Source organism: Budorcas taxicolor, chromosome 12 (genome assembly GCF_023091745.1).
Source record: "Budorcas taxicolor isolate Tak-1 chromosome 12, Takin1.1, whole genome shotgun sequence".
In the NCBI taxonomy this organism is placed as follows: Eukaryota; Metazoa; Chordata; class Mammalia; order Artiodactyla; family Bovidae; genus Budorcas; species Budorcas taxicolor.
This window is the reverse complement of record NC_068921.1, coordinates 32896434-32907995: the sequence shown is the minus strand read 5'-3', so window position 1 is coordinate 32907995 and position 11562 is coordinate 32896434. Positions and strand designations below refer to the sequence as shown.

Genomic DNA, 11562 nt, shown 5'->3' with positions numbered 1-11562 from the left:
TTTTGATGACTCGAAGAGGCTGCAGAGAAATGGTAGATGATGTAGGGGAAAGGATCAGGAAAATGATCAAAAGGGTATAAAATAAAATCAACCAGGAAAAATGATTTAATTCTTTGGGATAACGTCATTTGAAGAAGAGAATACTGTTTAATCAGTATTTTCAATATATAAATGTCGACTGTGACAAAGGCATTCTCTACGTCTGCAGGGCTGGGCCGTGGTAAACAGAATTACAGCGTCATAAGGCAGACTGTGATTGGGAATAAACACTAAAACAGGCTAAGCTTTGAGGGAAAAGTGCGGGACTTCAGTTTCCAAAGCTGCCTTGACTTAGATGGTTTAGATTCCATACAGAAAATTCCACTCTGTAAATTTCCTTCCAGCTGTTAGACTCTATAGTACCCAAGAATAAATTTGTTCCTATTGCAAAAGGATTCTGGAAGGAGTAAGGATGTAGTTGGAACAAACCAATTTTCCCTTAGGTTTTTTCCTTTCGGTTTCCCGAGTCAGTAACCTTGACTTCTGTTACCTTTCAGAGGATGCTGTTAAGATGTTCTTTTTCCTTTTAAAATACACTCCTTGTAGTTGTCCGTTCAGGCAGTCAATTACCAGGGACTCTGTGCCCTAGTGTTTTCATTTCTGCTCCAAACTTTCAATGGAAAGTTTGTTCACTGGTGCTTTGATGCTATATTTGAACTATTATGAGTAAAAAATTCCTAGGTTTCTTCTGTAAATATTTAATACAATATTTAATACAATTTAAGTTATATATTAAATTCCACTTCAACTTTGTACTTTAACACACTTCTGTTAATGTAAAAAAAATATGTTCTTACCTCCTCGGGCAGAAATATACCACAGTGGATGTAAGGACCATCATCACTATTAACATTAATAGAATTTTTGATACAAAAGATTACAGATAAATGCCAAAAATCATGGTGAGATATTTTTCAATTTCTCTGATTTATCTTGGCTGGAAAAGGGACGCCTTAGGATGAGTTTGGTTGAATTTTAGAACCCAGAGAACAAAAGTTTTCATCTCAGTTATTCCAAAATGAAATCATGCAAGCACCCACAGTCCCCCAAACACAAATCATATGCATCATGGGGAAAGCTGTCCTTGAATAAATGGCAGTGAAAACCTTGGTTGTGGTGTGTATAATCATATATATATATATATATATACACACACACACATATATGTACACACACACATTCCATTGTTATATAAGGATTGTGAAAGAATTACCTTAAGGTAATGATAATCTGAATTTTAAAATGAGAACATTAGCATGGAAAAAATATTTGTAGATCTTTACTAGGAACTGAGAAATTCTAGAAAAAGTTCAAAGTTCATATGCATTAAACACAGACTATTTAATTATTAACTTCTGACTATATTATTTAAAATATATTATGTACTTATACTTAATATTTTTATATTTTATTATATACATTTCTATAAATTATATATATTATATTTAAGTATGTATATTTTATGCTTTTGAACTGTGGTGTTGGAGAAGACTCTTGAGAGTCCCTTGGACTGCAACCAGATCCAACCAGTCCATCCTAAAGGAGACCAGTCCTGGGTGTTCATTGGAAGGACTGATGCTGAGGCTGAAACTCCAATACTTCGGCCACCTCATGTGAAGAGCTGACTAATTGGGAAAGACCCTGATGCTGGGAAAGATTGAGGGCAGCAGGAGAAGGGGACGACAGAGGATGAGATGGCTGGATGGCATCACTGACTCATTGGACATGGGTTTGGGTGGACTCCAGGAGTTGGTGATGGACAGAGAGGCCTGGTGTGCTGTGGTTCATGGGGTCACAAAGTTGGATACGACTGAACAACTGAACTGAACTGATGTATATTTTAAAGTGTTCATTCTTATCAGAAGTTTATAGACTTTTTGAAAGGATGCTAGAGATGGGACAGTTGTCCTTGTGACTCAAAGCATTGACTGCAGACCGTCAGCATCACCATCAGTATCACCTGGGAACTTGCTGGAAATTGGGTGATGGCCCAGACCTATTGAAGGAGACGTTGCATTTTAACAAGTCTCAGGTAATTTGTATGTCTTTCAAACATTTACATTTTGAAGATCCCTAGTCAAGATTGCGAGTGTGCTAAGTCGCTCAGTCGTGTCTGACTCTTTGTGACCCTATGGGTCGTAGCCCTCCAGGCTCCTCTGTCCATGGGATTCTCCAGGCAAGAATACTGGAGTGGGTTGCCATGCCCTCCTCCAGGGCATCTCCCTTACTCAGGGATTGAACCCACATCTCTTATGTCTCCTACATTGGCAGGTGGCTTCTTTACCACTAGCGCCACCCTAGTCAAAATTATCAGGATTTTTTCTGCATTGTCTGCCAGAAGACAGTATATCTGTCTGCTAATTCAAACTATGTTTTTACTTTCTTGATGTATATAAACTAAATTTGATGATTCTAAAAGTTCTAATCAGATTTTAAGATTCCAATCAGATAGCAAAACCATCTGATAATCATCCCATTCTTCAAAAGGGACAAGAAGGCCATCTGTTCCTTTATTACACTGGGCTTTGATCAAAGTGGCAACACAAATGTTCAATACAATGCCATCATAGTCACTTATTTAATATGTATTTTAAATTTGAAATGGTAAGTCGTCCTAATAAATGATCTATATGGTATCAAGAATTAAAGTCAATCATTATTTCAATAATGAATTCAGCAATTCTCTAAAAACAAAAAGTTTACTATGGCTCCAAAATACTTTTATTGGCACTGAAAGTGAAGGTCACACCCAACTCTGCAGAATTCTGCAGGCCAGAATACTGAAGTGGGTAGCCTTTCTCTTCTCCAGGGGATTTTCCCAACCCAGGAATTGAAACCAGGTCTCCCGTATTGCAGGCCGATTCTTTACCCACTGAGCCACAGGGGAAGCCTAAGAATACTGGAGTGGGTAGCCTATCCCTTCTCCAGCAGATCTTCCCAACCCAAGGATTGAACAAGGGTCTCCTGCATTGCAGGCAGATTCTTTACCAACTGAGCTATGAGGGACATTTTCTCTTTTAAACATGTTTAAATCCTGGTCTAAATTTTGCAGGACTCCAAGATCAATCCTGCCTGCCAAGTCAGCAGAGAAATTTTTCCCTTCGTGAATGTGGCCATTCCATTTAGGTTTCTGAAAAAGGTGCTCTCCCCATCATCCCACCCCCTGCCTCCAGGTACCAGGAGGGAAGACGGCCCCCCACATAAACATCCAGAAATCTTCACAACTGAAAATAAATCGTAAGAACATGTTACGGTTGACTGAAAAAAATCTTAGTTGAAATCAGGTGTTTTAAAAACAGGAGGTAAGAGCAGCCACTTAACTAGTATTTAGAAAACCATTACATACAGATGTAAGGGTATATATAATAGGAGGATTAAAATAGTAAATAAAGGGGAAATCTCTGTATGATAAGAGTACCCTCATCTCTTCGCATTAAAACACTGCAGTGTGCCTCTGGGCAAGGGGTGGGGCTGGGAGTGGGGGAACTTGGCTCTAAATGGGAAAAAAGCTCAGGGAAGAAGAGACCTAGAGAAAAACAGGCCTCTTTCACCCAGGTAAGACCACACTGATAGTCCATCCCATGTAATTTTAAAAGGGAAGCTTTATGTCTTAACTACAGAACTAAAACTTTAGTGACAGTCACACAGATGGCTTCCCTGGTAAAGAATCCAGCTGCAATGCAGGAGACCCAGGTTTGATCCCTAGGTCAGGAAGATCCCCTTGAAGAAGGGCATGACAACCCACTCCAGTGTTCTTGCCTGGAGAATCCCCATGGACAGAGGAGCCTGGCGGGCTACAGTCCATGGGGTTGCAAAGAGTTAGACACAACTGAGCAACTAAACAATGACACATGTTGTAAATCATTTCCCCCGTATTCAGGGCAGCATCAGGGTGGCCCCGTGCAGAAGGGAGACAGGCACGGACTCTGGAAAACCTGGGTTCAGATCCCAGCTTTACCCTTGAAGCTCTGTGGCCTTGGACAAATTTCTTCACCTCTCTGAGCCTCTGTTTTCTTAACTGTAATTGTGTTTTTGTGAAGCTAGCAGAGCAGGTAAAGCACCCAGCATGAGGCCCGGCACATTTTAATGTCGTGAAAAACAGTACTTATTATGATCGTTATAATTACTCTTAGAGATATGAAAATGGCAAACACTATTTCTACAAAAACATCATTTTTTGCTTTCAAACCCCTTTATGGATATTTCCCAGCCCACGTCGAAACCAAGTTACCTTAGTCACTTCTCCCATGGAGATGCAATTAACTTTCAAGTGACAAAAAACAGACTCATCACATTCAACCTACCAACTCTGTCACGTGTTGATGAATTTTTAAAGGCTGAGATGGGTCATCCAGTGATGTGTATTGAAAATCCTTTCCCATTTCTGCAATGTTTCCACCCGTCCCCTTTACATGGACTCAGGCAGGATTGATCCACACCTGGGCTGCATTAGAAGGGGCCCTGGAGAGATGGTATCAGCCCTGCAGGCTGCCAGAAGGGCCTCAGACCACTGTGAACATAACATTTGGGACAGACCAAATAGGTTAATTTACTACAAATGATTCCCCAGGGACCCTGAAATACTGATCTTCCACCATCTGAATGGGCTACACTGATGGGCTGTCCAGAAATTCTCCCACTGGTTGTACAGCCACAGCTATAAACACACTGCAACTGGAGGCAAGGTTTTCTGTGTCCAAAGTATCCTCTGTGCTAACAGAAGACAGTCAAACACAACGGTTTTATGATATATTTAAAATGAATCTTTCTGTGTCATTTCCTGGACTAAATCCTGGCTCTCTGAAAACAGGCAATATAGTTTTTATTGAATTTAAGTTGTTTTTTGGTGAAAAGAAAAGGAATTCAAATTCAACTTTTCATAAACAGCCACGTGGCCATTCTGCTTGTAAATGTACAGAATATAGCTGATACACATCACAATCAGATATGTATGTTATATATTCACAAGCTTAATTGGTAAAATAGAAGACCATCTGTTTCAAATGCACTGACACCACAGACAGTGTATGAATCAGAAATGCTTGGTCTACCGTATTTCATTCTATTTGGTTCAACCAAGAAAAACTATTAATACATTCTTAGACAGGAAAAGTGATGCTTTTTATATTTTGTGATAGCTTCACATTGATTCATTTTTTCAGAATATACTAAAATCAACTTAGATCTAATTCAAACATTTTACTAATTTTTTTCTTTTGTTTCCTGAACACAGACTGTAGCTTAGGAAACCACCGTGTTATACCTAATCAATCCTACTTTGTACGTAAATCACAACACATTTCATATTTCATTTTAGAAGGTCATATTGAAAAACTGTATTGAAAAATGACTCCTCTGGTTCTGGATTCACATGGCAACATTTGAAACTAGTGGTCTAGCTGACATAGGCAGCCATGCAGAAAGAGTTAACAGCAGTCATAGAAATACCAAAATAATTCTTGTGAGCAGCAACTGCTGAAAGTAAAGAAAGAATGAATAAAAATGAGTTTATCATTTCAGTGTTGGTTACTCACTACTGAGTTCACGTGAATAAAATCAGTTTGTGTTAATAAAATCCATAACATAATCACATAGACTATTGGCTTCAGAGTGATTGTATTCTGTTAGATACATGCAGTATTTTAAAAAATCTACCTTGACATTTTTAAAAAGGTCTGGAAAAAGTACTTTCTCCAATTTCCTCAATAATTCAGTTTTATTTTAAAGTCCAGGTAAAAACTCTGGGACCAGTTTACCTTTTATAATTTCATGGCCATGTTACATCCCTTCCTTTCCCCTGACAATATTAATCCTCCAAACAATAAAAAAGCATAAGCCCCACCTTCAACTAAAATACTTAAAAAAAAAACCCATCCCAAATAAAACAAAATAATATTGAGCAAAGAACTCAATTGCTTTTAAAAAGGTGAAAACACTGATGACATTATTTTCACTTCAATCACTTAACTCATCTAAGTGAATGCTTCAAAGTGCTCCTGTGGCTCGAGAGAGACTCCAGCAGAAAGGATGGAAGGAGTGCATCTCAACGGTCCGGCCAGGCAGTGGGAGTGCTTGGTAAATTCCCGCAGGCTCTCCTAGCGGGAGAGCCCGCTACACGTCGCTGGGCGACCGCGCTCTCTGGGACAGGCTGGGCGGGACGCAGCCACAGCACACGAGACAGAGGGCCTTCTGGATCTCCTGGTTTCTGAAAGCATATATGACGGGGTTGATGATGGAGTTGTAGGTGGCGGGCAGGAGGGTGGCGTAGGTGTAGATGGAGGGGTAGGTGTAATCAGCAATCAAGGAGTAGAGGGTGAAAGGCATCCAGCAAGCAGCGAAGGTCCCCAGGATGATGGCCAGGGTGGAGACCCCCTTCCGGGTGGTCACGTAGTGCGAGGTGGCCAGGAAATGGTGCTGCAGGGCGATCTGATGGGCGTGCCGCATGACGATCTTACAGATCTGGATGTAGAGCTGCAGCATGAGTGCGAAGGTGAAGAGGAAGGACACGGACAGGACAGCAGCGTTGTTCTTGGTGAGAGGCCTGACCACGCTGCAGGTGGACTCGTCCCGCAGGCAGTTCCAGCCCAGGACCGGCAGCAGGCCCAGGCAGATGGAAGTCCCCCAGAGCATGAAGAGCATGACGTAGGTGAACGTGACCGTCCTCTCTGAGTGGTAGGTCAGGGCGTAATAGAGGGAGAGGTAGCGGTCAACCGTGATGGCCAGCAAGCTGCAGACGGAGGCAGAGAAGGAGGCCACGATGAGTCCGATGGTGACCAGCTTGGTGGCCTCTGACTGAAGCAGGTAGGCAAACACGAAATTGACAATGAGTCCAATGCCAGCCAGCAGGTCTGCAAGCGCCAGGCTGCCTATCAGCAGAAACATGGGTGCCCGCAGGCTGGGGTTATGGAAGATGATAAGGACCACGATGGCATTTTCGCAGGAGATGAGGGTTCCCGAGGTACATAAGACAATGTCCCAGGGGTTAACCACCAGCTCTGGCTCCGGCTGCAGGACAGGGACCTGGGAGGAGACCTCCGCCGAGATGTTCCCGGAGGCACCGGCATCTACAAACTCCCGAGGCAGCCCGCTTACATTGATCTTCGGGTCTTCATTCATTTTAACCCCTGTCCTCTTCAACGAAAAGACAGGCTGTTTAGAGATACGGCAGAGCGACAATTCCACATCACGCAAAAACCACACCAACAGCGAGCCAGCCCTACTTAGACACTGCCCCCAAATGCCACAAGCTTCCCAAATCACAACCTGGTAAGAATACGACAAAAGCCAAAGTCTCCGTGGCTTAAAACCCACAAAAACAACAAAAATGCCGTTTTGGCGCTGGGGGACACCCGGGATGGGACTTGCACACAGGCGCGCGAGCGGGGCAGGCACACGCGGGACCGCGGCGGTCTGTTTGCTCAAGTGCTGGGGACACACGTGAAAATGTGTCTCGCGTGCCGCCAACGAGCGGCCGCCTGGCACCGGGGCTGTCGCGGGGGGCGGGGGAGGGGGGGGCGGCTGGGGACCGCGCCGCGGCGACAGCTCTCCAGCCGGGCCGGGCTGCCATCCTCGCTGGAACGTTCAAAACTCCCACCCGCCAGGCGCCCGGCGCGCGCGCACACTCACACCCCAGCCAGAACAAAGGGGGTCCTGGCCGCTCCCCCTCAAACCGCCCCGCAGCCCCGTGCGCACGGGGCAGTCGCCGCAGAGCCACGAAAGGAGGGCGCGCGCGATGGAGGTGTGGACACGGACGGACAGACGGATGCCCAGGCACCGCGGCGGACGGGAGGGGACGCGAGGGGACCCACAGGGCGCGGGTACATCGCGGGGGTCACCTTGGCGCGCCCAGGCCGCGGGGGGAGGGCTCCTCCGCTGCTCCCGAAGCGCTACCCCGGTCGCATGCCGGCGCCGGACCCGCGGGGCGAGGGGCGGCGGCCGCGCGCGGGGCCTGGCCGGGAGGGCGGGGGCGCGCTCCGCGCCAGGTGAGCAGCGGCGGCAGGTGAGCGGCGGGCTCGGCTCGCGCGCCCGGCTCTCCCCGCCCTGCCGCTCGCTCTCCCCGCCCGCGCGCGCGGCCGCCCCCGCGCGCGCCGCCGCCGGAGCCCCGGGAGGCCGGCGCGCGCCCCACGGGTCGGGGCTGCGCTGGGCGCGCGGGCGGGGAGAGCCCCCCACCGCCGGTTGCGAGCGAGAGGAGCGGGACGCCGGGAACTGCAGCGTCACGGTGGCCGCCGCCGCCCCGCATCCCACCCGGGGCTCGCACGGCGCGGGGGCGGGACAGCGCCGCCCGGAGCCCCGTGACCCATTTCGTTCCCGAGGTCCCCCTGGGGCGGCCGGGTCTCCAGGGCCCGCTTCTCCACGCCTTTCCCTAAACTGCTGCCTTCACGACCAAATAAATGCCTAGGGTGGTACTCAGGATGGTGAGGTGGGATGGGGCGGGGGTGAGCAGGTTTAGGGAAGCAGGGTCTTTGATCCAGCCAGCTGTTTTCGGAATTGCAGTTGACCACACTTCAGTCCTGATCCCCAAGGGACCCCTTTCCTTAGGTGCGTCCTGGACCTAGCTTTTTTTTTAAATCACTATTCCCTGGGAATATTTGCTTCACTGGATATAGGGTGCTGCTACGTGAATCATCATTATTATCATCAAATTGAATTTATTAAGTGTTCCCCGAGCTGCGTTTTCCAATGGAAATCATTTACAGACTTCCTGCAGAAGCAGATGCCGGCCAAAACCCAATTCACTGGTGCACTGAAGTGGCAATGTTAGTTCATCTTTCCATTTGAACACATTCAATAGTTTCTAAGATTGAGAACCTGATGGCTATCTGCTTTTATGAGCCTGTCTCCTCTGGATGCAAAATTCAGAGCACCTGGGAGATCCTAAGTTTAAAGATGGTCTCTCTTTCAAGATGGGAGAAGGAAAAGGCGTGGTACTCTGGTCTTTCCCCCATCAGCAGTGAAGATTTTCCCAGCTACCTTTCTCCACCCTGAGGTAGGGGAAATAGTTTCTGTGTGAATAAAGGTGGTCTGCAGGGCGTAGGACCCTAGAACTAACTCCTTCCTGCAGACGCATCCTCCTCCGGGGGCCCCATCTTCCCTCTGAACTTACTGTCACTCCTCACTCCCGCCCTTCAGGCTCACCCACCAGGATTCCCCCTCCTCCCCGCTCCTCCCCTCTCCTGTCAATCAGCCCCTGCCTCTGCAAGATCACCCCAGCTCTCTTTGCACCCCAGGTCTCAACTGAAAACCAGTGGTTCTGGGACGGAGCCCAGATTCTGCATTGGCAGTCCTCTTTCCCAGTGATCCGGATGCTGCTGGCCCACGGACCAAGAAGCAAGGTTCTATGGCATTTTAAGAACGGCTTGTACCTCATGGAGAAGCACAATGAGGGCTGGGCATGCAAATACAGTAAGCCGTGGTCTCTGCTCACAGGCAGGTACAGTCTGGTGGTGACGGACACATAAAAAGCAGAAGTAATACCAGGTAGCAAATGCGGTAATGTAGGGATATGCATCTTCCTCTCAACTGTTAGGCAGTGAGTCAAAGCGTTTTTAGAATAAGGCGAGGAAAAACAGTCACTTCAACATACAGATAGCTGTTTCAGTATGACACAGTTCAAACCACCTGCCAACATTTTAGGAGCCTCGCTTCAGCAGAACGGTTTAGGGAAAGTGAGTGACAGCACCAGCCAGACACTGCTCTCATCAATAACACAGAGTCGGGCCCTGACCTACAGGGCTTACAGCCGTGGGATTTCACGCCCTCTTTAACGTGTTTAGGAAATAAGAAAAAAGAATGGAGGTTTGCAGGACTTCCCTGGCAGTCCAGTAGTTAAGATTCCATGCTCCCAATGCAGCGGATGTGGGTTCGGTTCCTGGTGGGGGAACTAGGATCCAGGATGCCACGTGGTGCAGCAAAAATAAAAATAAAAAGTTTTAAAATAAAGAATGGAAGATTGAGAAGAGAAAGGGTAATAGATGGATGGCAGAGATGTGCAGGTTTGTGCAGTTTTGAGATCTGGAAAAGCGTTAAAGGAAGAAACTAAGAAAACTCACGTGGGGCTTGGATACAGCTCAATGGTGAAACTTGGGCGCCAGGGGCCAGGGCAGCCCCTCCAATGACCAAAGTCAGCTGTGCATTCACTGTCCTGCTGTCACTCCTTCCCCTTGAAAGGCTGCTTGTAACACAAAAAAAGAATTTAAACATGACTCCATACTTCTATGTTTATCGGCGTATTTGTCAGGACTTCTGTTGCCAGGGGGCAGACATGCGATTCAGCCCAACTGATTTAAAATGGATGCTGCTGTCTGGCACGGCTGGGAAAGGTCCTGGAGAGACTCAGGGTGGAGGAGAAGCTTCAGAACAGGATCCGACCTGTGTGCCGAGGCCCTTCATCAGCCCGTCTCTGCCAGCCTCAAACTGTCCTTTCCTAGACCAGCATCTCCCGCACAGCCATGAACGTGGCCTCAGGCAGCCCTGGGCTGGCACACTGAGACCGTCTTCCCAGCTGGCAAGAGAAATTGCCACACACTCTGGCCCAGCCTTCAGTAACACTCAAGGCTGTGTTCTCAGTTCGCCTCACTCCCGTTACGGGACACTGCAGCAGATACCCTCAGTGTGTGACGTTTACTTTCTTCACCTTCCTTATCTTCTTGGTCGTTTTTTTTCTATAACTTCGGCAAGAGATTGTGTAGGAGGTAAAGCATCTTGCCTCTCCTTGACTCCTTCAGCAAGTCAAAGAGATGGGGGATGCTCATTTACACCCCAAATTCTGCAAGGTGTGTACACGGGATGTGACAACATGTGGCTGGAAGTGCCCTAGCAGTGGTCTTGCTAACAGTGAAGGAGGATAACCAGCTCTACGTTTTTGTCCCTGGACGATGCCTGTCTAATACACAGGCTTATATGGGCAGGCAATCAATGCTTACTTTGCTTGGCAGTAGACTTGACCTGTCCTAACCCTTGATTATCTAAGGCTCACGTTTCTGATTGCTTCATAGTCAACCGAGTTTACATCGATTATATAAAATCAGTGACACCCAGAAACTGGCATTTCGTGGGTTGGTAAGTTTCCCCACCAGGTGAAGCAACAACAAAGAGGAGTGACTGACCTGGGGACTTCTATTTTGTTCCATAAGTTCATTTAGGCAAGCACACTTCTAACTACTTTCATTATTATTTCAAAAGGAAAGAGACAATTTTAGGCATTCAAAAAAGGACATATCTCAAACAAAAGGGTAGTGCTTTTTTATTTTTTCTTTTTAAGGATTGTGCTTTACATGAAATACATCTTGTTTTATGAAAACTCAACACAGTGTTCTAACTTTTCTCATTTCCATCAGCTGGATGGAAACTGCCAGAGCACAGATTTGGTTGGAGGATGACTCTTTTTAAAAACACTTATATATTTATTTGACTTCACTGCGGGCATGGGATCTTTGATCTTCCTTGCAGCATGCAAAATCTTTTCGTTGAGGCCTGTGAACTCAGTTGCAGCATGTGAACTCAGTTGCAGCATGTGGGATCTAG

The 11562-nt window shown here is 46.7% G+C and overlaps 1 protein-coding gene across 1 annotated transcript; it reads right to left on the bottom strand.

Moving 5' to 3' along the window:
* Positions 1–6150: 6150 nt before the first annotated feature.
* GPR12 (G protein-coupled receptor 12) lies at positions 6151–7155 on the bottom strand. The gene has a single exon (XM_052650303.1). The coding sequence runs from the start codon at positions 7153–7155 to the stop codon at positions 6151–6153; it is 1005 nt and encodes a 334-aa protein (XP_052506263.1).
* Between the last annotated feature and the right edge of the window lie 4407 nt (positions 7156–11562).